Here is a 27547-nt window from a genome sequence, read left to right on the forward strand (position 1 = left end):
TATAGTTGCGAGTCTGAGACTGATACGTTTATTTACAAAACAGTCCGTCCCAGCCCACCGGATGCGATAGCCTCAAAACACAGCGCATCATTGACGCAACGAGCGGCATCAGTAAAACACAGCAATGACAGAAGCAGCACTCTGTCGACCGAAACATTGAATAGTCTCGTTACACGACACGTCATCGTGACAGCGTCGCCATAACAACTGCTTCCGAAATGGGGTTCGGTACTGCACCGATGCGGGGTATTTCCCACTGACGCCCGGTCTCACTCACCGGCTCGAATAAGCTCTGAACGTTACAGTTCTGGTTACTAGCAGAGTAACAACAGCAGACCGTTGGAAGATACAGCCGCCATCCGCCATAGCTCAAAGCTGATGCAACATAGCTTCGTTCGCATCATTCACTCTAGAGGCGAACTGTGAAACGACTTGACAAATACCACGCGGAAGAAACAGCCATTGCCTGAACAGTCATCCCAGCAAAATTGGCACAGCAAAAATGTAACAGCCAAATATAACATGACGAATTCGGTTACAGAGTTCCATTTTGATTATTGTATCAAATACGCTCCGCAAAGTCCATTGGACACTGGTCAGAGTGTAACAGTCACTGCCCGTTTTAAAAGTAAAAACGATCAAAGATACTTCTCACAGGCAGCAGCACGACTAACAACGAGCAGATTCGTGAACGGGTGTCGGTATCACTGGGACTCGTCCTAGTCGTTACACAGCGTTCACTTCTTGACAGGGAAGAAGACGGGCAGCTGACGCAGGTAAGCGGCCACATCCTCCTCCAGGAAGAGACAGAACACCACCCGCTCGGGCAGCTGGGCGTCCTTTTCCAGCTGCTCGCGCACCGTCTGCAGCGCCACAGTGGCGGCCGCCTCCTGCGGGTAGCCGAACACGCCCGTCGACACGCACGGGAACGCCACGGAGCGCAGCCGGTGCTGGCGCGCCAGCTCCAGGCAGCGCCGGTAGCAGGAGGCCAGCAGCTCGGGCCGCTCGCCCACCGGGCCCACCGTGTGCAGTACGTGACGCGCCGGCAGCCGGTAGCCGGCCGTCAGCTTGGCGTCGCCCGTCTCGCAGCCGCCCAGGGTGGCGCACTCGGCCTTGAGCTCGGGCCCGGCCGCCCGGTGGATGGCGCCGTCCACACCGCCGCCGCCCAGCAGCGACTTGTTGGCCGCGTTCACGATGGCGTCCACCTCCAGCGCCGTGATGTCGCCTCGCCAAAACGAGACCCGCTCGGCCAGCGGGTTGTTGGTCACCAACGACTCGGCGCTGGTCCTCTGGCGATTGTAGTCGAGCCAGCTCGGTATGTCCGAGAGCGGCACATAACGGTCGCCGCAGCTGTACTGGCGCCGACGCTCAGCCAGATCACTGGACACAGGTGCACTCATAGCTTTCGATACTCTTGAGCACAGAGAAGACAGACCTTAAATGACAAAAATTTATCAAACATGCTTACATAAAATATTCCTTGTTTCCTAAACATGTTAGGTGTAAATAGGTGTGCAACAATTTCAAAGGGAGAAAATACACAGGGATGTGAATTGAATAAGCAGCATATAAGCCGCTTAGTTTGAAGCAGTTGTAAACAAGCAATGACATGTCTGGGCAGTACAAGTGGAGGTGAACCTTGAAAAAAAACAATTAGATGGCACACACAAAGTAGAGTTGAAGCTTGAAAAAAAAAAAACAATTTAGATGGTAGTATCAGTAAAATTGAATTGATAATTTCATTGAAATACTCAGTTATCACATTGATCTAAATCACAGAAACAGACTTTACCACAAGTCAATGTTAGGAACTCAGTCAGTGTTACTGCCACACTCCACAGCCACCAAGCTGAAGCCAAGAAGATGTTTTAGATGGATGCTGCATTGTGAGTGGGGATGGAATTTTTCATGCAGAGATATTTGCATATTGGAAGCAAATTGGATTTCAATTTGCTTCCAATATCAGATGCGCAGAATCCAAGGTAGTTACAGCCCACTGCTTATGTAATTTGAGGTTCTACCAATCTCAACAGATTGAGATGGCTTTAACTGTGAATCTTTAAATATTGATGAGTGATCAAGAGAAGCCAGCAAAATATGAGCTGCAAGGGTGACACTTGTAAGCTACATTCCAAGTTTCATGGTGGTATCATAGATAGCCAGAGGCGGATCCAGCTCAGAGTTTTGGGGGGGGGGGGGCAAACCATAACAATTTATCGATTCTTTCCATGCATCGTCCATAGGCGTAATGTTAAAATTATGCCGTTTGGGGGGGGCAAATGCCCATTTTGCCCCCTGGATCCGCCACTGTAGATAGCTCCTAAGATACAGACCAAAGCTTATAACCACTACTGGCACCTCACTTAACATTGCGGTAGCTGTGCCGTACCTGCCAGTTACCACTGGACTGGTTAAAGCTCAGGCTACACTAGCGACGTTTTTTCGGTTTCTGCGGGATTTCGGTTTCCGCGTTTTTTCGGTTTCTGCGTTTTTTCGGTTTCTGCGTTTTTTCGTTCCAATCGGAGCGGCCTCTGCGAATGCGTGCTATGCAGCAGCCGCATTTGTGTACGTCGTATTGTCTGATCTGTTGAAGTTGAGCCGCAGTAAATGGATCGTCAAACATTATTAAGAGTTTTATTTTTGCGCCGTGAACGCGAGAGACAGCGACGAAGCCTGTGGGTTCGCCCGGTGCTGTTGCGCCGAGAAGAGTGCGGCGAGTTCCACACGCTAGTACAGGAACTGCGCCAGAATGATCCTGAGGGCCATCGGCGCTACTTCAGGATGAGCGTCAATGAATTTGACGAGGTGCTCGGCAAGATCGAGCCCGTCATCACGAAGGAGATCACGCACCTGAGGAAGCCGATCTCGGCAGCAGAGCGCCTGGCGGCAACGCTGCGGTAAGACCTGAAGCCTCTTCATACTTTCAATGCGCGTATAATTCTCAATGAAACACATAAGCTTGCATAACCAGAAAAGGTGCCTCAATTTCCAATCGACTAATTACGAATATGACATAGGCGCAATGACGTAACAAAGGACTGACATTTTTTAATTACTACATATGTGTACACCTTTTGCAGTTACCTGGCGTCAGGTGGGACTATGAAGTCTGTGGCAGAATCTTACCGCATAGGCTTCGCCACGATCCGCCTGATCGTCCCTGAGACATGCCGCGCCATCTGGGAGGAGCTCGGACCAGGGCTGATGGGGCTACCGTCGCCCGAGCAGTGGCGCCAGCACGCCCTGGATTACGAGGAGGAGTGGCAGTTTCCCAACTGCTGTGGGGCGGTTGATGGAAAGCATATCATGGTCGACAAGCCTGCCAACAGTGGCTCAATGAACTTTAACTATAAAGGGTTCTTCAGCATCGTGCTGATGGCTGTGGTGGACGCGAAGTGTCGCTTTCGCTACATCAGCGTGGGCAGCCACGGTCAGGAGAGTGACGGGGGAGTGTGGGGAGGAAGCGACCTGGGTCGGCTGCTGGAGGACCAAGACAACGGCGGGCCGCCTGTTCTGCCAGGCCCAGAGCCGCTCCCTGGCTCCGCAGTGACCGTGCCTCACGTGTTCGTGGCAGATGAGGCTTTTCCGCTGCGGCAACATATGATGAGGCCATTTCCTGGGTCGCGCCTGACGAACGACCAACGACGTGTCTTTAACTACAGACTCAGCCGCGCCCGTCGGACCTCCGAGAACGCGTTCGGGATCCTCGCACAACGGTGGCGGGTGTTCCGGGGTCCGATCGGGTGTGACGTGGAGGCCGTTAAACTCATCGTCCTGGCAACCTGCGTCCTGCATAACTTCCTGAGAGAGAAGGACATCGAGACCAGACGTGGAGGGCCAGCGGCCTACGGCTACGTCACGCCTGAAGAGCGACGAGACATCCCCGGTCTCCGTGACCTACGTGACGCAGGCGCGTCTCACAATCACCCTCAGCAGGCGGCCCAAGTACGAGAGAAGTACGTCGAGTACTTCAGCGGCGTCGGCAGTGTCCCCTGGCAGCTGAACAGCATTCGCCGCTAGTGAAGAACTGTGGGTGTATCATGTGTGCGTGTACGCCGTGTGTGTGTAACCACTGCCGCTGTGACTCCCATGGCGAGAGCGCATAAGAAGCGGTATGATGTTGGATGTGCCGTTCTTGTAAAAGTGATGATTTGAATTTTGAACTATTCAGTGCCTGGTCGAAACGGATTGACTGTTTCACGCCGTTTACTTGACGATTCAAGCATCGATTCAATGTGTCGTGAAGTTTGAAATATAAGCTGACGATGGTTACGATTGAATGTGTATATCGTAAAGATGATGTCACTGTTACCGGCAATTGCTCTCAAAAACAATCAACAAGCACGGCAAAGCCATGTATTGAATGAATGTCAGCAACAAACTACTGTTGGCTGTTGCTAACCAAAACGAACAACTTATATCACAGGGACAGACGACTTAACGAAAGCTGTCTGTCCTTGTGGGCTGTGGCTATCAACGCAACGACAAAACAAACGTTGTCAACTCCAAATTGAACAATAACAGCCATAGGTAAATATCGCAGAAAAGGCAGTCTGTCCTTCATCCCTGCGGATATAAACGCCAGGACAATACATAACAAACGTCGTCAGCTACAAAATAAATATCCATAGAGATACATACGGCAAAACAGGTTGTCTGCACACGTAGGCATCAACGTCAAGGCACCAGTTAGTTAAACAAAAAAAAAAATCAACCACAGCCACACATACAAACACGTCGCAGTCTCAGTGACTTATGGGTGTCCTTCAGTCCTCGTATTCATCAAGGATCTGCTGGAACGCACGTTTGATCAGTTTTTTGGTGGCCTCACTCCTGTGCTGCAGCTCAGCATACACATTCATACAGAATGTGTAGTCCCTGTCAGATTGTTGTCTCCTGCTCCTATCTAGCTCCTCCAAGATAGCATAGTCTATGTCTGTTGTTTTGCGCTTGCTTCGTGTGCCCGATGTGGTGCGCGGTGTACCTTGTGTATCCGATGTACCTTGTGTGTCCTGGCCACGCGGTGTGTGTGTGTCGTCAGCGGACGGTGTATCTTGTGTGCCAGGTGTGTGTTGTGTGCTCGGAGCGCGTGTTGTGTGTTGAGTCTGGTGGGCGCGCTGCGTGTTTTGTGTCGGTGCGTTTTGTGCGCCCAGAGCGTGCGTTGTGTCGTGCACGAGCCGTGTGCCTTGTGTGCCCGGTGTGTGTTGTGTGCCCAGAGCGCGCGTTGTGTGCTGAGTGTGGTGAGCGCGCGATGTGTTTTGTGCCGGTGCGTTTCGTGTGCTCAGAGCGCGCGGTGTGTTTTCAGTGTAGTCAGCGCGCGATGTGTTTTGTGTTGTATCATGTGAGTGCGGTGTGTCGTCTGTGTTCTCCTCAGTCACTTCAATTTCATATTGGGTATCTTCAAGATACAGGATGTGAGGGTGAGTGTTGGTCTCAGCCCCAGGATCACCTCCAGGATCATCTCCGCCTCCATGTGAATCCAGCCGGAAGGTCATGGATGAGGTTGTACTGAAAAGGAAAAAATATGGAAATAAGGAAAGGTTTGGGACGTTGAATGTGGAATGGAGAAAACCGCGCCGGACCGGCGGGGGTGGGGTTCTGAAAATCACCCAGTCTCGGCTCCTGGACCAACGTAGCGACAAACGGCGGGGCCATTTTTCAGATATCTGCGAAAAACCACTCGGGGGTGTCCACTGTCCACCCCCCCCCCCACCCCCACCCTCTCCCCAGTCTGGAGCGGGTTAAATCAATATGGGGCAATTCCTTAACTCTGATGATTAAGTTTGGATAGAAACACACTAACGTTTCGGCAGATAAGGGAAAGGAACTGATGTGAAATATGCATTGGGTACAAAATGAGAGAACATGGCTTCAGTACATATTTCAGGCAGGCGAGCTGATGAAGTCATGGAGGAAATCATGGTTGCATTTCAGAACAAGGAACATAAGTAATCGAGTGATAAGAAATATAAAATAAACACTATGGGAGGTCATGGTAACAAAAGGTACATCCAAGTTACTATGCATGGAACTATTACCTTGAATATTTCAGCAGGACAATGACAAACTGTCAATTCTGACCTGTGTGACAATATAGAATGATGGACAAAGTCAAAGGATGGCTGGATGGAGGACAAAGTAGGTATGGATATTGCACATCTGTTTAATACTCACGGCCCACGCTGGGTGCTGGGGTCCAGAAATCTGAGCATATTCCCATAGGGTCCTAGGTGCTGATGGCCACCTGCAGGTGCTGCTGATCCACTGGGCAGAGTCTTCCTTTTTCTGGCCAGATAGTAGTCCCGCAAAGACTTCCACCTCTCTTTGGCAGCTTGCACTGATGATGGAAGGAGAGTATTGTTACCATTTCATTTCATCCAACAGAACAAAATGTCACCAATAGAACTAAATTGGTGTGCACTGTGCAGAATATAAAAACGGCTTAATTTTGGCGCAAACAGGCATCAAACTGTCGGCTAAAACAACAGAGAAATTTCGGCGCAAAACCAACTGCGCAGAATTTCAGTTTTCAGCGGATGAGGGTCTAACAGGCGTCAGGCATAGTGCATTGATGCTTTCCAGTCTGGATCGATATCAATGTATAATATATTGCAAAATAAAACACACTGATTGTGCCAAACCAATCAATAAAGGCATCTCTATGTATCTTGATCTTCTAAATTCAATCTAAATACCCTTTCTTCTTCGTGACTATGATGTTTAGACCATTTAAGTTCAATAGTGTACTTGAAAAAGCCCATTTCAAGGCATGTAACCACCAATTATTGCAAGCTCAAGTGATATCAACTGAAAACCTCAGCTGCGTAGGTAGCCAGCAGTCAGCACTCACCATCACATCTGCACTCAGCTGCCACTCTTTGCCAATCAAGATCTTTTACAGTCTTTTTCTTTGCATAGTCCTTCGACTTTTTGTCCCACAAACCTGGGTACTTCCTGACTGCTTCAATTATTGATTCGTTGAAGTCCATTTCTGCAACAAAGAAATGCCAGTGATCTGGAGGTTGTCAAACATTCAGTACCTAATAACAACAATTATTTTAGTGATTTTCTCCTTCTGCACCATTTATTAACTTTAATTCTTAAAATGGAAAAAAACACATCCTTCCAAGGTTGACGAATAAGACCACACATTTATAATTGTTACTATTTACACAAAACATTTATATCTTAACACCCAGCCACATGTTGTCAGGCATAGGCGGCGGAACGGGGAGGGCACCATGCCCCCCTTTGATTCTGGCATTTTAACATTAGCCCTATGGGCATTGCATGGAAAGAATGGGACCAAAAGTCAGCAGTGCCCCCCCCCCCCCTTAATTGAAGGTGTTCCGCCGCTACTGTTGTCAGGCTAGGTTATGTTACGTTGGTAAAATTAGGTCAGGTTAGCTTAGGTTTTGTTATTTCTGCTCATGATGTAGCTAATTTTTTAGCTTTACATGATCATGTGAACAATGTTCTAGATTGATAGTTGGTTTGTGACAATATGGTGTTGTCTTCATTCAGTATGGAGCCCAAGGTGCAATTTCGGGAGACTTCACAAAGGGCGATTTCACATTCTTTTCATGTGCTTAGTTAATGCGTGCAAAAATAATACAAATCAAAGCTTGAGCTTCATATTTCTCCTTGAATTTTCCACACCATCAGTGCAACTGAAATGCTGGAGCCACCAAACTACCCAATTAATTTAATTATAACAATTCAATTCATGTGAAACACATTAGTAGGGTGAGGTTACAGATTGATTTTCATTTGATTATAACAACATTCAAATTACCTCCACTCATTTCTCCATCTTCATCTCTCATTGCACGTTCCATACTGATGCGTAGGTAGGTGAATATCCAGAACAACTTAACACAGAAAATACGACTATAATCTACACAAATCGGATGAAAACTGACACCTACTCAACCTTCTGTCACTTCAAAAAAGGCAGAAGTAAACAAAACAAAAGAATGCCGCTGTGCGCCATAAAATGTCGCGTGGAACGATATCCCGCAGAAATCGAAAAAAAGTTCACGGCTCTGAACTTTTTTTCGGTTCCGACTCGTCGGTTTTTGCGGGTTTTCGTTCCACGGGACGCCAGACTGGCAGTGTAGCTTGCGCAATGCTTTCGCTATGAGGCGAACTTTACGACGCGAACCGAAATCCCGCAGAAACCGAAAAAAACGTCGAAATTCATGCTAGTGTAGCTTAGGCTTAAGGCATCATGGGCAAAATACTGCTTCTCAGTTATCACAAATTCTCAGGGACCACCGCATCAGCATGACAAAATCATATAAAATATAAAAAAGCTGATTAAAATATCAAATCAGCAGAAAATTGTTGATCGCTAAACTTAGAATCGGCATATCATGACTCACCCGACCTAAGGCCAAGCATCGTGTTTAATCGTGTTTAAACTTCTAAATACCAAAAAATCACCGAAATACAAGCATCACCCACCATTCAGTGTTGAGTGGTGTTGAGATTACCTAGAAATTACCCAAAGACCCGCCAAAGACACCAGCCCGAATTCTCTATGTAACGGAAGTTAGCCCACATTCAGGGACATGCCTAAGAGCTGGACTTTTTGCACGCGTTCCCCGCCAGGGGGCGCCACTGAGGAAGCACCCTCTGACGTCACGATAAAACTGCGCGCACTGTGCGCACGGTTCTGTAAGCAAGTAATATAGTGGTGGTTTCATGGTGGAAATTGGAATAAGTATTTTGACGTTGTAAAATTTCAAGCCGTTTTTGTGAAATTAATTTGTAAATGCATTCCAAAAGTATTTATTTAAAGTGTGAAAGGAGAATAATTAGAAGAACATCGATATTTTTGTTCCAATAGCTTATTATGTGAGACATGATCGGTACTAACGGGTACTTCTAAGAAGTAGTGAAGAAGTACCAAACAGCCTGCTCGGCTACGATCGTCAGCTGTCCTTTGGAGCTGGACTTCAACGCTGTAAAAAAAATATGTGCTGAATTAATTTTTAGTTTCACCAAAATATAAGCAATTTATCATTTCTTTTTCACTTTTGTAATTATTGTTGAGTGAAGAGACATGTTGCTAGTTCTGACAATATAAATTATTAATTAAAAAAACGAAATGCGACGGTAAGTATCTGCTACTAAATTATCACTTTAGCCAAATACACGGAGAATCTTGCTACCATTGCTTATAAAACGTGCTTATCAATACACAAATGTCTTATTTCAGACAAGAATGATTTATTTGCCTGAAGTCTTGCGTCATGAGCTACTGCTTTGATTCCAAAGACGCTCTCCGGGTCGGGGTAATTTAGTTCTTCATCGATCGATAAGAGATTTTGATTCCATTGATATCCAAATTGATAAGCTCGGCACCATGGAGTAAGGGCGTCCCCACAGGGGTGACGCAGGAAATATGAATGGCGTTTACACCGACAGTAGTTTCCCACAGCCGGCAATGGGAATCTCCTGTCGGTGTAAACGCCACTATAGTCCCATCCAACTCAAACACTGGGGAATATCCCCCGCACTTTTGAGGACGGAAATCTATGGACCTGCTCGAAAAATAGTGGATAAAATACGGCGAGCTTTCAGTTTTATGGTTGGGTCTCCCTTCCGAGACACATATTTACGGGGGATATTGGGTCATATTCCCCCGGCGTCCTGATGATCGGCGCCCAGCTCAACGTCGAAGGCGCCCTGATACGCGGCACTGCTATCTGTGAAGGTGCCCAGGTTGCTGCCGCTCGAATTTTGGTCGCCTACTTAACAAAACCTCCGTTGGTGCCATCTCAGTTTCCTCGAGGTCAGGCAACCTTCACACGCCGTTGGCTACCTTGGCTGGCCGGCGACTCGTTCCCCTCGTGGCGACGCTCTTGACATCCAGTCAAAAGTTGGAGTGGCTGGCGCCCCCAGTGGGGGCCGGGGAAGGGGCAGTGGGCCTCCACGTTGCTCTCTTCCCGAGCCTATGGTGACTTGGCTCAACTCTCCTCAATAGAATCTGGATTCTGCACGCTGTATTAACATGGGCGTAGACACCACTACGGACAATACGGACAGTGGGTGTGACAATCAGTAGTGCCATTCATATAGAGGTGTCATATATGAGCGGAGAGGTAACTGTACAGCTGAGCGGAGAGACAACATTAAAACAACAGTACAGCTGGCGTTGCATGGAGCTGCAGGCAACCGGACAGCGGAGGCTTGCGAAAAATAAACAATTCGTCACTTCAACGTATAAACAATAGTAAAAGCAACATAAACACATATTCTCATGGTCGAACCCATGCACTAGCGGCTCACAGCGGGCACAGGCACGCAGTGCGGTAACGGTACCGGATCACACGTCATGGGCGTTGTCTCAGCATAGGTTGTTCGCAATCTAGTTGAAGCCTAAGAAGACGGCCAGTGGGGTCTCACTGCTGCTGAGGCGACCTCGGAGACGATGCGTCGCCCCTCCTGTCGGCGACCTGCGGTGAGCAGGACTCCAGATAGCTGGCTGGCACGTTGCTGACACTGCCAGACGCTGTCAGCAGGCCTCACTGCTGCAAGTGATGTGCAGATGGACGCCAGGTGACTTCGTCTGCAGGCGATTCCGGAGACCGCGGCCTCACCAGGCAGTACCACCTGCATCGCCATGTCGGTGTTTCTAGAAATGGAAAAATAACAGTATCGGTGAAGGACAAGCAATACAATGTATTCTGTTTCCTCTCTTGCAGGTATACGTAACCTACAATTATCATTGTTCCTATTTCATTCAACTGAACCTGAAAATTCCATATTGGCACATTGTTTGACTAAATTTGTGTAGTTGGGAACAGGGGCGACGCCACGGTGCGACGACTGGAGGGGACATTACCATTTTGGAGGGGACGAGGACCATTTCAAGTCGATTCTTTCCATGCAACGCCATAGGCGTAATGTTAAAATTTTAAAAAGTGGAGGGGACGAGATCCCCTCCGTCCCCCCCCCCTGTGGCGACGCCCTTGGTTGGGAAGCAGATTGTTTGAAATACATGTTTGGCTGAACACTGCGGAAAATATTTCATTGATCACTATAGCTGCAACAAAAATACTGGGACAGAAAACATTTGCGCTTACCTGGCTCCTTAGTCAGTCCCGCACAACGGAAGTGGCACCATTTATCGCAGCCGTCGTATCCGACCATCGGTGCTGCACTGATGCTGCTGCACTCCCCACATTCCCAGTAGCTTAGGAGCGTCTTGGCTGTGAAAAGATTACATGAGTCATGGCGCATACATGAATAGTAAGATGTTTTATATGTTTAACATCGCATAGCAAAGACACAACAGCTGGGAGTCAAGTGTAAGCCAAAGTATAAGCCCTGCCATGTTTTGCAGACTGGATTTTAAGCAAGAAAAGCTTTGCTAAAAATGACGCTTGACGAAGCCTCATCCTACTGGGCTGTCTGACATGTCTCCCTGTAAAAAGCATGTGGCCCTTATATTGTATATATGATGAATATGTTAATAATGCAGAGAAAACACAGTATAAATTATACCCAACGTTTCATCTTAATCGACTTTGTCAAGGGTGTTTGAACAGCTTGAGATGAGTGAAGTGTAAGGAAGGGTACCTAGGTACATCTGAAAATAAACTGAATCTGCGTTCAATAAACATTGGTTTTGATAATACATTTCACAAATCAACTGCTAATAACAATCATACATGACAGATAACTAACAATCGCATGAAGAACTTCAACTTCTTGTTTCGTCCCTTGGTTTCGTCCGAACGAATGTTGTCTGAAGACTGAAGTTACACATTTGTCTTTTCTGCGCAGCATTTGTGTTTGCCATTTACCGCACCAATGTTCGCCAGCAGTGGTGACTTTCCCTTACCTGCTCACGAAACGTCACACACGACATGACGTCACCCGAAGACGTCATCAAAAAGTCCAGCTCTTAGGCGTGTCCCACATTCAGCCCACATTCGGCCCAGCCCAGATTGGGGCTGCCAAATCTAGGGAAAAATCTAGAAATCTAGGGAAAAATCTAAAAACCGTTTTACGCCTAAACGGCTGGAGGAAACTGAAAAATAAGACCACCATTTGAAAGATCTCTTCACCCCGGACCTAATGATATGGTTAAATACCCGATCAATTTAACCAAAAGCATGATTTAACCAGGATGAAAATTTTCGGTCAATGGGGCGGCCCCTACGATTTTCTTCAAAATCGGCATGGTGATACTACAGGCCCAGATGACTAATCTGGCTGAAGAAACCCCTATGGGCATTGAAATCTATGGGGTAAAAACGCCCTTGGAAAGTTTTACCCACGCATTTCTGGCAAGACTATCGCACGAATCCCCCCAATATGGGTATCATATGAAAGCCCATGAAAACCCAAACAAAATGGTGGGGTAAAATTTACCCATTACCCCATCCAGGGTAAGGTTTACCCAAGATGAAAATTTTCGGTCAATGGGGCGGCCCCTACGATTTTCTTCAAAATCGGCATGGTGATACTACAGGGCCAGATGACTAATCTGGCTGAAGAAACCCCTATGGGCATTGAGATCTATGGGGTAAAAACGCCCTTGGAAAGTTTTACCCACGCATTTCTGGCAAGACTATCGCACGCATCCCCCCAATATGGGTATCATATGAAAGCACATGAAAACCCAAACAAAATGGTGGGGTAAAATTTACCCATTACCCCATACAGGGTAAAGTTTACCCAAGATGAAAATTTTCGGTCAATGGGGCGGCCCCTACGATTTTCTTCAAAATCGGCATGGTGATACTACAGGCCCAGATGACCAATCTGGCTGAAGAAACCCCTATGGGCATTGAAATCTATGGGGTAAAAACGCCCTTGGAGATTTTTACCCACGCATTTCTGGCAAGACTATCGCACGCATCCCCCCAATATGGGTATCATATGAAAGCCCATGAAAACCCAAACAAAATGGTGGGGTAAAATTTACCCATTACCCCATCCAGGGTAAAGTTTACCCAAGATGAAAATTTTCGGTCAATGGGGCGGCCCCTACGATTTTCTTCAAAATCGGCATGGTGATATTACAGGCCCAGATGACCAATCTGGCTGAAGAAACCCCTATGGGCATTGAAATCTATGGGGTAAAAACGCCCTTGGAGAGTTTTACCCACGCATTTCTGGCAAGACTATCGCACGCATCCCCCTAATATGGGTATCATATGAAAGCCCATGAAAACCCAAACAAAATGGTGGGGTAAAATTTACCCATTACCGCATCCAGGGTAAAGTTTACCCAAGATGAAAATTTTCGGTCAATGGGGCGGCCCCTACGATTTTCTTCAAAATCGGCATGGTGATACTACAGGCCCAGATGACTAATCTGGCTGAAGAAACCCCTATGGGCATTGAAATCTATGGGGTAAAAACGCCCTTGGAAAGTTTTACCCACGCATTTCTGGCAAGACTATCGCACGCATCCCCCCAATATGGGTATCATATGAAAGCCCATGAAAACCCAAACAAAATGGTGGGGTAAAATTTACTCATTACCCCATCCAGGGTAAAGTTTACCCAAGATGAAAATTTTCGGTCAATGGGGCGGCCCCTACGATTTTCTTCAAAATCGGCATGGTGATACTACAGGCCCAGATGACTAATCTGGCTGAAGAAACCCCTATGGGCATTGAAATCTATGGGGTAAAACGCCCTTGGAAAGTTTTACCCACGCATTTCTGGCAAGACTATCGCACGCATCCCCCAATATGGGTATCATATGAAAGCCCATGAAAACCCAAACAAAATGGTGGGGTAAAATTTACCCATTACCCCATCCAGGGTAAAGTTTACCCAAGATGAAAATTTTCGGTCAATGGGGCGGCCCCTACGATTTTCTTCAAAATCGGCATGGTGATACTACAGGCCCAGATGACTAATCTGGCTGAAGAAACCCCTATGGGCATTGAAATCTATGGGGTAAAAACGCCCTTGGAAAGTTTTACCCACGCATTTCTGGCAAGACTATCGCACGCATCCCCCCAATATGGGTATCATATGAAAGCCCATGAAAACCCAAACAAAATTGTGGGGTAAAATTTACCCATTACCCCATCCAGGGTTAAGTTTACCCAAGATGAAAATTTTCGGTCAATGGGGCGGCCCCTACGATTTTCTTCAAAATCGGCATGGTGATACTACAGGCCCAGATGACTAATCTGGCTGAAGAAACCCCTATGGGCATTGAAATCTATGGGGTAAAAACGCCCTTGGAGAGTTTTACCCACGCATTTCTGGCAAGACTATCGCACGCATCCCCCAATATGGGTATCATATGAAAGCCCATGAAAACCCAAACAAAATGGTGGGGTAAAATTTACCCATTACCCCATCCAGGGTAAAGTTTACCCAAGATGAAAATTTTCGGTAAATGGGGCGGCCCCTACGATTTTCTTCAAAATCGGCATGGTGATACTACAGGCCCAGATGACTAATCTGGCTGAAGAAACCCCTATGGGCATTGAAATCTATGGGGTAAAAACTTCCTTGGAGAGTTTTACCCACGCATTTCTGGCAAGACTATCGCACGCATCCCCCAATATGGGTATCATATGAAAGCCCATGAAAACCCAAACAAAATGGTGGGGTAAAATTTACCCATTACCGCATCCAGGGTAAAGTTTACCCAAGATGAAAATTTTCGGTCAATGGGGCGGCCCCTACGATTTTCTTCAAAATCGGCATGGTGATACTACAGGCCCAGATGACTAATCTGGCTGAAGAAACCCCTATGGGCATTGAAATCTATGGGGTAAAAATGCCCTTGGAAAGTTTTACCCACGCATTTCTGGCAAGACTATCGCACGCATCCCCCAATATGGGTATCATATGAAAGCCCATGAAAACCCAAACAAAATTGTGGGGTAAAATTTACCCATTACCCCATCCAGGGTAAAGTTTACCCAAGATGAAAATTTTCGGTCAATGGGGCGGCCCCTACGATTTTCTTCAAAATCGGCATGGTGATACTACAGGCCCAGATGACTAATCTGGCTGAAGAAACCCCTATGGGCATTGAAATCTATGGGGTAAACACGCCCTTGGAAAGTTTTACCCACGCATTTCTGGCAAGACTATCGCACGCATCCCCCCAATATGGGTATCATATGAAAGCCCATGAAAACCCAAACAAAATGGTGGGGTAAAATTTACCCATTACCCCATCCAGGGTAAAGTTTACCCAAGATGAAAATTTTTGGTCAATAGGGCGGCCCCTACGATTTTCTTCAAAATCGGCATGGTGATACTACAGGCCCAGATGACTAATCTGGCTGAAGAAACCCCTATGGGCATTGAAATCTATAGGGTAAAAACGCCCTTGGAAAGTTTTACCCACTCATTTCTGGCAAGACTATCGCACGCATCCCCCCAATATGGGTATCATATGAAAGCCCATGAAAACCCAAACAAAATGGTGGGGTAAAATTTACCCATTACCCCATACAGGGTAAAGTTTACCCAAGATGAAAATTTTCGGTCAATGGGGCGGCCCCTACGATTTTCTTCAAAATCGGCATGGTGATACTACAGGCCCAGATGACTAATCTGGCTGAAGAAACCCCTATGGGCATTGAAATCTATGGGGTAAAAACGCCCTTGGAAAGTTTTACCCACGCATTTCTGGCAAGACTATCGCACGCATCCCCCCCAATATGGGTATCATATGAAAGCCCATGAAAACCCAAACAAAATGGTGGGGTAAAATTTACCCATTACCCCATCTAGGGTAAAGTTTACCCAAGATGAAAATTTTCGGTCAATGGGGCGGCCCCTACGATTTTCTTCAAAATCGGCATGGTGATACTACAGGCCCAGATGACTAATCTGGCTGAAGAAACCCCTATGGGCATTGAAATCTATGGGGTAAAAACGCCCTTGGAAAGTTTTAACCACGCATTTCTGGCAAGACTATCGCACGCATCCCCCAATATGGGTATCATATGAAAATTTTTTGACCGAAAATTTTCATCTTGGGTAAACTTCACCCTGGATGGGGTAATGAGTAAATTTTACACCACCATTTTGTTTGGGTTTTCATGGGATTTCATATTATACCCATATTGGGGGGATGCGTGCGATAGTCTTGCCAGATATGCGTGGGTAAAACTTTCCAAGGGCGTTTTTACCCCATAGATTTCAATGCCAATAGGGGTTTCTTCAGCCAGATTAGTCATCTGGGCCTGTAGTATCACCATGCCGATTTTGAAGAAAATCGTAGGGGCCGCCCCATTGACCGAAAATTTTCATCTTGGGTAAACTTTACCCTGGATGGGGTAATGGGTAAATTTTACCCCACCATTTTGTTTGGGTTTTCATGGGCTTTCATATGATACCCATATTGGGGGGATGCGTGCGATAGTCTTGCCAGAAATGCGTGGGTAAAACTTTCCAAGGGCGTTTTTACCCCATAGATTTCAATGCCCATAGGGGTTTCTTCAGCCAGATTGGTCATCTGGGCCTGAAGTATCCCCATGCCGATTTTGAAGAAAATCGTAGGGGCCGCCCCATTGACCGAAAATTTTCATCTTGGGTAAGTTTTACCCTGGATAGGGTAATGGGTAAATTTTACCCCACCATTTTGTTTGGGTTTTCATGGGCTTTCATATGATACCCATATTGGGGGGATGCGTGCGATAGTCTTGCCAGAAATGCGTGTGTAAAACTTTCCAAGGGCGTTTTTACCCCATGGATTTCAATGCCCATAGGGGTTTCTTCAGCCAGATTAGTCATCTGGGCCTGTAGTATCACCATGCCGATTTTGAAGAAAATCGTAGGGGCCGCCCCATTGACCGAAAATTTTCATCTTGGGTAAACTTTACCCTGGATAGGGTAATGGGTAAATTTTACCCCACCATTTTGTTTGGGTTTTCATGGGCTTTCCTATGATACCCATATTGGGGGGATGCGTGTGATAGTCTTGCCAGAAATGCGTGGGTAAAACTTTCCAAGGGCGTTTTTACCCCATAGATTTCAATGCCCATAGGGGTTTCTTCAGCCAGATTGGTCATCTGGGCCTGTAGTATCCCCATGCCGATTTTGAAGAAAATCGTAGGGGCCGCCCCATTGACCGAAAATTTTCATCTTGGGTAAGTTTTACCCTGGATAGGGAAATGGGTAAATTTTACCCCACCATTTTGTTTGGGTTTTCATGGGCTTTCATATGATACCCATATTGGGGGGATGCGTGCGATAGTCTTGCCAGAAATGCGTGGGTAAAACTTTCCAAGGGCGTTTTTACCCCATAGATTTCAATGCCCATAGGGGTTTCTTCAGCCAGATTGGTCATCTGGGCCTGTAGTATCACCATGCCGATTTTGAAGAAAATCGTAGGGGCCGCCCCATTGACCGAAAATTTTCATCTTGGGTAAGTTTTACCCTGGATGGGGTAATGGGTAAATTTTACCCCACCATTTTGTTTGGGTTTTCATGGGCTTTCATATGATACCCATATTGGGGGGATGCGTGCGATAGTCTTGCCAGAAATGCGTGGGTAAAACTTTCCAAGGGCGTTTTTACCCCATATATTTCAATGCCCATAGGGGTTTCTTCAGCCAGATTGGTCATCTGTGCCTGTAGTATCACCATGCCGATTTTGAAGAAAATCGTAGGGGCCGCCCCATTGACCGAAAATTTTCATCTTGGGTAAACTTTACCCTGGATGGGGTAATGGGTAAATTTTACCCCACCATTTTGTTTGGGTTTTCATGGGCTTTCATATGATACCCATATTGGGGGGATGCGTGCGATAGTCTTGCCAGAAATGCGTGGGTAAAACTTTCCAAGGGCGTTTTTACCCCATGGATTTCAATGCCCATAGGGGTTTCTTCAGCCAGATTAGTCATCTGGGCCTGTAGTATCACCATGCCGATTTTGAAGAAAATCGTAGGGGCCGCCCCATTGACCGAAAATTTTCATCTTGGGTAAACTTTACCCTGGATAGGGTAATGGGTAAATTTTACCCCACCATTTTGTTTGGGTTTTCATGGGCTTTCCTATAATACCCATATTGGGGGGATGCGTGCGATAGTCTTGCCAGAAATGCGTGGGTAAAACTTTCCAAGGGCGTTTTTACCCCATAGATTTCAATGCCCATAGGGGTTTCTTCAGCCAGATTGGTCATCTGGGCCTGTAGTATCCCAATGCCGATTTGGAAGAAAATCGTAGGGGCCGCCCCATTGACCGAAAATTTTCATCTTGGGTAAGTTTTACCCTGGATAGGGTAATGGGTAAATTTTACCCCACCATTTTGTTTGGGTTTTCATGGGCTTTCATATGATACCCATATTGGGGGGATGCGTGCGATAGTCTTGCCAGAAATGCGTGGGTAAAACTTTCCAAGGGCGTTTTTACCCCATAGATTTCAATGCCCATAGGGGTTTCTTCAGCCAGATTGGTCATCTGGGCCTGTAGTATCACCATGCCGATTTTGAAGAAAATCGTCATGCCGATTTTGAAGAAAATCGTAGGGGCCGCCCCATTGACCGAAAATTTTCATCTTGGGTAAGTTTTACCCTGGATGGGGTAATGGGTAAAATTTACCCCACCATTTTGTTTGGGTTTTCATGGGCTTTCATATGATACCCATATTGGGGGGATGCGTGCGATAGTCTTGCCAGAAATGCGTGGGTAAAACTTTCCAAGGGTGTTTTACCCCATAGATTTCAATGCCCATAGGGGTTTCTTCAGCCAGATTGGTCATCTGGGCCTGTAGTATCACCTTGCCGATTTTGAAGAAAATCGTAGGGGCCGAAAATTTTTATCCTGGTTAAATCATGCTTTTGGTTAAATCGATCCGGTATTTAACCATATCATTAGGTCCGGGGTGAAGAGATCTTTCAAATGGTGGTCTTATTTTTCAGTTTCCTCCAGCCGTTTTGGGCGTAAAACGGTTTTTAGATTTTTCCCTAGATTTCTAGATTTTTCCCTAGATTTGGCAGCCCCAATCTGGGCTGGGCCGAATGTGGGCTGAATGTGGGCTAACTTCCGTTACATGAATTCTCTCCCATTACCCACGAGACGTATTCAAGTTGTCCTTGAATTCCTTCGTTGTCATGACAACTTGAGAGACGTTTCGTTTTATCAGCGATTCCATTCGACAAAATGCTTCAGCAGTACAGCTGAACACAGCAATCGCTTCTACCGAAAGCTTTTCGAACACAACCCACTTTCATTTATTATTGCGCCGTATTTGAAAAATATATTTTCACGAGGACAAGGAGCTCAAGCTCAAACTGAAACTGAAACGAAGTGAGGCCTGAGGGGCTGAGAGGATTTTAAAATTATATACACCGTCGGGTAAGGCATTTTAAAAATTGATTTTAACGTTGAGACTGCCACTCGGTTACATGACTGGGAACCAAGGCACTCAAAACAAGGTTGCATGATTTTTTGTCGGTACCTACGTACCAAATATAGATAGATGCCTATTAAAAATGTGAATAAAACAAATGGGTTTCTGAGACGAGCTTTATTGTTTCAATGGAAGCTTTCCAGAGCATTTTGGCTTTCTTCTTTATCTTCAGGCCTTAACCAAACAAGTCACCTTACTTCACTTACCTTACCTCACCTTACCTTACTTACCTTACCTTACAGCCAGACTGGAATGGAACCAGACTGGAAAAATACACGTTATGCCGAATATGTCCGGCATAGCGGAGGGATTGCACCAACAATTTCAGCGCACTTCCGGTTCCGGCGTAACTTCGCAATTCGCATGCACTGAATTCAACTCTTGGCGGCGGCTGAATTTTTCGGCAGGGGAGCATTCTGGTCTAGGGGTAAGTTCCTTGTCTCTAGATTCAGCTATTCGGGTTCGATTCCCGGGCAATGCATGTGGCATTACCGCTGCCTGACTGCTTGGAACAGCGTGAGAGTTCCGGTTAGCACTTGGCCCACCGGAGATGATGCTTAATTAACCAACAATTTTTAGGCACAGGGCAGCCGCATAATTTTTTGGTGAAAGACCGCCACCGAATTTAGTCGGCAGGCTGGTCAATCTAGCAGCAGATTCGCCCTGTGGGTGGCTCTGGAGAGGTTTCAGGACGAGACGTCCCCGCCCCGGTCATCATGTGCTCGAATTGGCGAGACGCCCTGAGTCTACTCAGCGGAGGAGTGGCCGCCCATGTGAGGCCTCCACCCTCGGTTCGGAGATAGGTATGGAAGACCTTCTTGAACGTCGCCAGGTGTCGTGAAGTAATCCTGCAGTGGGTTCCTGCCCGCTGGGGGATAGAGGGGAACGAGAGAGCGGACAACCCGGCGAAACAAGCAACCGCCCTGTCCTCGGATGCCCGCTCGCTAACTCGGCCGGTTCACTATGCTCCTCGCGTCAATATAGCGCGACAACTGGTCCGAGTTACTATTCAAGCCACTCTTCGGGAGCACTTTGCCGCTCCCCGTCCCCATCCCAGGAGAGAGCGAGAGGGCGCCGTGTCGGTGCACCAGAGTCCATATGAGGGCAGGCCACTGCACTGGGGCCGCTCGCTGCAGTACGTGCACCGAATCGGCCGTCTCCCTTCCGCGTCGTGCCAGCAGTGCCCGTACAAGCGGTGCCCGCACAAGAGGCTGATGTGCTGGAGCACGTGCTGCTCTCCAGCCTGCACACCCAAGTGGGTCCCATATAGGTCCCATATGGGCAGCCCATGTGGTTGCCAGGGGGTTTTGTCTTATGGCTCCAACTGGGTCCCATGTGGGACAAGGGGAACTCCACTAGCTACCTGCCTCGACTCAAACAGTTTTCCGTTTACGGCCGCTTGCTGGCTATGATATGATAAAAGTGACTTATTCCACTTCAGTAGTTTACCTCTGACGCCGTTGCAGCGGAGTTTGTTCAGCAGTTATTGATGTGGGACCGAGTCAAAAGCCTTCTGGAAGTCCTACTAGTACTATGGATATCACATCGATACTGCGGCGAGCTTCAACTGCAATACTCAAGTCGTCCAGGGTCTTGATCAGCTGAGAACTGCATGAGCGCTTATGACGAAACCCATATTGACTGTAAGAGAGTAGTCGGGCGTCTGACAAGTGCCGATGCGCTTCACCGCGGATCAGTGACTCGAAACACCTTACATACCTACATGCTGTGGAAGTCAGGCTCACGGTTCTGTAGTTGCTGAGCAGTTGCTTGTCTCCTTTCTTAAAGATGGTTGCAAATGCAATCTTGCCAAGTGTCTAAGCACTTGGTATCTTGCCGGTGTTGAGCGAGTCGCTCAAGTCGAGCGAGTCGACAGTCGCTCAGAGCGACTGTCGGTAGAGAGCGGCCAGTGGAATCAGTGACGTACCCAAGGGGGGGGGCCCCTCAGGCCCCGGTATATTTTTTCAAACACTGGATAAAACGTCTTTTACTAGGAAGAAAAAATGATATCAAAGTTTCATTTATGTGCCCCTGGTTACCCGAGGGGCCCCTGATGACCCGATGGGCCCCTGCAGTCATCCGAGGGCCCCCGGTTTCCTGGGCCCCTGGTCGCCTAGGGGGCCCCTGGTAGCCGGGGCCTGGTCGCATGGGGGCTCCGGATTGCCTGGGGTCCCTAGTCGCCTAGGGGGCCCTGGTAGCCGGGGGCCTGGTCGCATGGGGGCCTCTGGTCGCATGGGGCCCCTGATCGCCTGGGCCCCTAGTCGCCAAGGGGCCCCTGGTAGCGGGGGCCTGGTCGCATGGGGGCCCCTGGTTGCCTGAGGGCCCCTGGTCGCCTGGGCGGCCTGGGGGCCCCGGGTGACCTAAGGGCCCCTTCGGAGGCAGGTGGCCCCCTCCTGGGCGAAATTCTGGGTACGTGCCTGAGTGGAATACTAATAGCATCGTTCGTCTCCCGCAGAACACTGTTGTAAGTTGTCCGGTCCCGGTGCACAAGCAACGTTCAGGGTGAGTAGCTTTCTTTGTACCGCTGCTGATGTTACGGGATGTCAGTGAGCTCCTGCGTCGGCCCTCGAGCGTTTAGGACAGGTACTTTGACTTCAGAAAGCTTCTCCTGCGTGAACAGTGAAGACGGAGCCAAAGAAGTTGTTCAGGATTGTTGCCTTGGCGTCGTCACTCTTCTCCAGCGTCCCGGTGTTATTCCGGAGGGTGGAAGTCACGTAAACGCACTAAATGATAGTGAAACAAAGCATTGTCGAGATGTCGTTCGATTCGACATCAAAGTCGCGTTACCTCGAACTTGGCCGAGAATCGAACGACTTCTTGATTTTCTGTTTTACTGATTTTTAGTTCTTTTAAGTGAGTTGGCTTAAGAAGTGAGCCGAAGTGCTCTTGAAAGCTTTCATTGAAACAATAAAGCTGGTGTCAGAAAAACGGTTTATACCTACCTAAATAGACTTGTTATGTCCCAGCTAAGCAACAACATTTACAACTATACTAGAAAATAGTTTTTTCAGTTCATTATTTAACAATCTAGATCAACTTTTCTAGATGATTATTTTTTAGCCGTTTCATGTAATTTTGTAGATTGACTTCCAATACCTGTGCCTTTTAATAGCAAAATAACTCTAGCACAAGATAGTGAGGGTATAGCGGTAGGAAACATAACTGAGAAAAGTGCATAAGCTGCACATTTGGCTAAAAAAGGACATATTCTGTTGAAATGTTTATAGGAACTGTTGACTTGTTCTTGTGTTTGTGTAACACGTTGTTAGGTATTCTTTTTTTTAAGTTAACAAATAAATTTTGCTTTACAACAGCTTATGAAGATAAAGACGTCTAGGGAGCGATATGGGGCGATATTGTTTGGTTCCTGGGTGCAAGTCTCAGGCTGGACATCAAGGTATCAGGATCCACACGGCAACCAGTGAAGAGCAGGCTGGTCAGTGGCTTGCTGTGTGCAACAGAGGTGGCCAAGTTAACGTTAAGAACTCTGGCGTGTGCTCACTTCATTTTAGGCCTGACGATTATGACAGAGACATTAAATTTGAACTTCTAAATCCAGACCAAGATCCACAGATGAACAAAAACAGACGGCTGAAGATGGGTGCTATCCCCAGTCAGAACATACCAAACAGAGTCTCCAAAGTGTGAGTTGCATTGTAAAGATTCCATAAAACATCATAATTGAATCTAGCATAGGATGTTATTAATCACACTGAAATAATTAAAGTGTGTTTGAGTGGAGTAATATGAGTGTTGAAATGAAAATATTGGAAATTCACTCAAGTTAATGGATGTTTTTTTTATTATTAAATAACAATGAAGTTTCTGTTTGTTTTGATTTTGAAAGCATACATAACAGTTGCCTGCCAAATAAGCCATGCAACGAACGCTGGTGAAGCCAGTAAGGCGGTCTTGGGACGCCGCGGTTTGGCATACCCACAATGAAGCTTCTCCATTTTTTTTTTTACAATGTAAATTATTGCTTTAAGGGGTAGGTGTCCGCCAGTGTATATTAAGAACTAGTTGAACTTCTGAATCTTTATTAAACCATTGTTAAAGTCGATGTTTTACATCGACAGGCAACACCCACTGGCAGCCCGTGGTCTGTTGAAAAACAGAAACGATGCTGTTGAAGGCGCTATAAAGTCATCAGATGAAGATGCTAGAAGAAACTCGTCTTCAGAGGACAGGAGAGAAAGGAAGTAAGAAACGGAGAATCTGTCCGGCCAATCCGCAGGGTCCATGGAAAATAATTTAACCCTTGCCCACGGTACTGGTGGTCTGAGATTTCCATGCTGTGCTGGGGGGGGGGGGGGGGGGGGGGGGAGGAGGGCGTTTTCGCGTTCCCCGGTCCAAGTCGGCTCGTAGGCCACCTAGCGACACGAGGTAAGCGGCATTTGAAAGGGCGTCAAAAATAATAAACCCGCGCACCGACGGGGGCCGCGCCAACTTACAAACGATGGGGAGGGGGCGGTTGACCGCCCCCACCCTGAGATCTCGAGAACGAAGCAAGATAGCGACAAGCGGTAAACGGCATGGGATACGCACGGACAAGGTCTTCAATTGTTACCAAGGTCATTTCAGGTCAGGTCAAAGATGACGTCACAGGGGTCAAAAAGTCAAAATGGCGGCGCTAGAAGTTGTAAACTGAGGGAGACGGTCGTCCCAGTTTACAGTCATCCGATCGTGGTGATCGGGAAACGTGTTCCTTTCCGAGCACTCGTCAGCCACCTGGGCTCTTCATGTCGCCCTCGCTTCCTCGTCTTCCGTCTTCCTCCAAAGCCTTGGCGCCGGTGAGTTGAAGAGTGTGTATTTACAAATTTCAGATTTTACAAATGTACAGCACACACGGACGTTAGACGGTATACTAAAACTACGCGCATGCGCTAGATGGTCTATCTAGTAACGTGAGACATGCGCAGCGTGTGTGCGCGGATATACGAGTATACATAAGCAATGGCGCACCGACACATGCGCAGCAGGTGTGCGCGGCTGTAGGGAACTCCTACAAAGTGGAGTTTTTTTCTCGAATATTTTTCGAAGTAGCCAAGCTAGGAACTACATGGTACCATCGTGATCCTCTCGTCAATCCGCATCGAATCATATATATGTTGACCTCGAAAGTTCAAGGTCAAAGGTTGACCTCAGGTCACGTGACCTCGAGGTCATCATGTATATCATTCGATGCGTCTTGGCGAGTTGAACACAATGAGACCCTCCGCGCGGCTGCTCACAGTGGCGTGTCTGACAAGCCTCGCTGAGTCTGACCCTCTGAGTCTGTCCCCTGGACTTCCCTCTGACCAGGATGATCGACTTATGGGTCTCAAGGTTTTCACCATTTGTAACAAAATACTCCCCAAGCACCGAGCAGCTATATTGCGTGCACACATGCTTGCTAGTAGGAAGGTCCCGCATCAGGTAACATGTCCAAGCATTTCGGCTTGGTCAAAAACATGTTTCTGGCACTTCAGCTTCTGTTCACCATCACCCATAATCCGCAGTGCCCTGTTCTGACTTCTGACCCTGAATCTGACTTAATCATAGTGATCTGACTCATGATGTGATCATGACAAATAAACAAATCAACAACTTTCTCTGGCTATAGTGGTGCTGAACTCTTCCACTCCCATCTACAGGCCTGGGACCAGTATCGCCAGGAATTTATGTGACATTGACTCTGTTACCACTTACCCCATATACCTAGACTACAAAAAATCCAAATTGAGGCACCAACAAGCAGGTTTCTCTAAACTTTTTTTTTACAGTGAACAGTGACCAAACCATTGAATTGTTTGCATTTGAAGCACATGCTTGAACAGAACGACTAACCTCACTTTTCTTTGTTACAGCAATATGTTGCCGTCACAGTCGCAGTTGACCTACGAGGACGTGTTTCGGGATTTCGTTCAGCGCTCCCTGGAAGAGGAGAGAAAGCAGAACTCCTCGCCGAGTGACGGTCCGGCCCCGGCCTCCGCCGGTGCCGATGACGCCACTGACAGTGTGACGTCCGGCGCCGCTGACGGTGGCGACGAGCCGCCCCGGTCGTCCGGTCGCGGTCGGGCCGGAGGTCGCGGCAGGCGGCGGCGTAGTGCGGAGAGAGAGGAGGCGGACACTACCGCTCCGGCGGCGAAACGACCCCGCGGCCGCGGCAGGGGCCGGCCAGGCCGACGGCCGAGAACCGTCAGCTCTTCAAGGTCGGCGATCGACTCGGACAACAGCCTCGAGTCGGCCTCTACAAGCCGCGCCTCCGCTGAGCCTGGTCAGTGCAGTGTGGGGTGCACACACTGCACACTGCACGTATCGGTTTGTCGCAGGCTTCCATCGGCACACGTGCCGTGTCGGGGTCGTGTTGGCGCCATGTCGACCTCACTAATGCCACCGTATTGGATCACTTAATAGTCTTGCCTGGTCTTCTTGTTGGTATTCTTGGTGCTGGCAGCTAACTGCAGAAACTGCTGCCCCACTGATCCATGTTAATGGCAGCGTGATCCCACAATGCAAACTAAAAGTTAATTTCATTTACAATGGATTAAGCCTATATATGCATATACGTTCAAATATCTGCTAAGCTAGTACATTACATGCTAGGCTTGCCAGTCTGCTTTGTGGCCTTCAATCTGCATGCATTTTTACGTCATAAATGTGTCCGTACTGATCCACCGACCGTGCTGGCAACTAACTCCAGCTGACACCCATTGTTTACACTCTCTGCAGAATCTGAGAAGGAGGAGCCGGACACTGGGCGGCGACGCAGCGCTCGGTCGTCGGCCCGCGCCGTCGACTTCAAGCACCTGCTGGATAACGACTCGGACGAAGAGAAGGTGGATGGCGATCTGGAAGATGGGGACGCTCGGGGTCGAGCGACCGGAGTTTCTGAGCGACAGGACTCGGCTGACGACGAGTCTGGGGACGACTGGAGACCGCCCAGGAATCGAGTGAGTTAGGAGGAACGGGAAACATCAGGGCGTGTGAGTGAGAGAGTGAGTGAGCGAGTGAGTGGCGGGAGGACGGGGAGTGGGTGAGTGGTCGAATGGTCGAGCAGTGAGTGAGTTAGCAAGGGCTGTGATTACCAGGGCTGGAACATGGCAGTGAGGGAGGAGGGCCGGACGGGTAAAGACACTGAACTCGTCTCAATGCTCCACACGACGTCGTGCCGACTGCCATCTGATCTCGACACTCTGCAGAGAGGCTAGCGTTCCACGAAGATGGAATGCTATTTTGTGAATATTCTGTTGTGCATCTTTGAGCTAGAGCTTTTTGCGTTAATTTTTTAGGTTTATAGTTAAATGCATTTTATGTCATTGTTCGCGGGTGGTGGGAGCTGCTGTAAGTGCTCGAAATTAGTGAGTGGGACGCACCTTTAAACACACACGCTAAACTTTGACTTTTTATTTCTCCGTCTGGCCGGCTTTGTCCGATTGTACCGATTCTCTGGCCGTGGTTTAAGCGTGTGTTCGTGCGCTGCCGCAAATTCTATCCACTTCTAAAATTCACTCCTATTGGCGCTGTGCCGGCATATATCACCACACCTATATCAGCCCATTATGTTAAAGATACCATTCTAACTACTAAAGTGCATTTATTTCTTAATGAGTTTGTTAAATCGTTTTCTGCATATGTATTTTTCGCTGTTCACATCTTGGAAGATTGTCGCTTTTATTACGGTCGAGAACTTTTTATGTTCTTGGTCAAGTCGGGTACTGTGCGTCCCGGACGCTGTTGACGGAACATTTTTCGTCACCTGGTCATTAATACCAGACTGTCAGAAAAGCCATTAGTAGGTTATAACAATACAACATCCATATGTCGATTGTTTTTACTGGCCATATTTTTATGGACAACGAAGGAACAAGGATGAGTAGCCCGAAGTAGCTTTTGCAACTAAACTGTTGCATCATTCAATCGTTAATTGCTAAATGGCACAAAACACCGCTGGTAAATCGGAACTTGATCGGAACTCAGGTGGTGCTTGATGACTAGGCAGGTGTGTGTCGAAGGCCCGGACGGCGGGTCTCGCCCAACATTCGCACCATAAATGTTTCGACTCACTAAAAATGTTGTGTGGCCGTAGTCGGCTTTGAACTAGGTTCGCTTGGCTGGTAAGCTAACATGCTGTCCACTAGTCTACCAATGAACACCTGGCATTAACTGACATCAGCGCCATATTTGTTCTACTATGAAGTATTG

At 47.6% G+C, this 27547-nt stretch overlaps 2 protein-coding genes across 21 annotated transcripts in view; one reads left to right on the forward strand and one right to left on the reverse strand.

The window, feature by feature from the left end:
* On the reverse strand, window positions 1-19618 carry LOC122364547 (macro domain-containing protein CT2219-like). 14 transcript variants are annotated; one of them, XM_043335054.1, is made up of 4 exons: window positions 8467-8579; window positions 6851-6991; window positions 6175-6337; window positions 1-1435 (listed from the first exon to the last, which is right to left on the reverse strand). In XM_043335054.1, exons 3-4 carry the CDS (start codon window positions 6218-6220, stop codon window positions 738-740), a joined length of 744 nt encoding a protein of 247 aa, XP_043190989.1. In that variant the 5' UTR covers window positions 6221-6337; window positions 6851-6991; window positions 8467-8579; the 3' UTR covers window positions 1-737. The 14 variants fall into 14 exon arrangements, 13 of the variants coding, with proteins under 13 accessions (XP_043190989.1, XP_043191008.1, XP_043190981.1 ...); XM_043335073.1 differs by having other exon boundaries at window positions 8496-8578; XM_043335046.1 differs by lacking the exon at window positions 8467-8579 and adding an exon at window positions 7796-8085.
* The window catches only part of LOC122364520, a 14703-nt gene continuing 6195 nt past the window's right edge, over window positions 19040-27547 (forward strand). The window contains exons 1-5 of one of the 7 annotated variants that reach the window (XM_043334988.1): window positions 19158-19305; window positions 22675-23004; window positions 23440-23562; window positions 25210-25619; window positions 26075-26295. In XM_043334988.1, coding sequence (XP_043190923.1) covers window positions 22706-23004; window positions 23440-23562; window positions 25210-25619; window positions 26075-26295 — 1053 coding nt within the window. In that variant the 5' untranslated portion in view covers window positions 19158-19305; window positions 22675-22705. Of the gene's footprint in view, window positions 19306-22674; window positions 23005-23439; window positions 23563-25209; window positions 25620-26074; window positions 26296-27547 lie in introns of all 7 variants that reach the window. The other 6 variants (XM_043334971.1, XM_043334978.1, XM_043334997.1 and 3 more) reach the window with 6 other exon arrangements.

The sequence above is a fragment of the Amphibalanus amphitrite genome, unplaced genomic scaffold, assembly GCF_019059575.1.
Source record: "Amphibalanus amphitrite isolate SeventyFive unplaced genomic scaffold, NRLGWU_Aamphi_draft 000027F_arrow, whole genome shotgun sequence".
Classification (NCBI taxonomy): domain Eukaryota; kingdom Metazoa; phylum Arthropoda; class Thecostraca; order Balanomorpha; family Balanidae; genus Amphibalanus; species Amphibalanus amphitrite.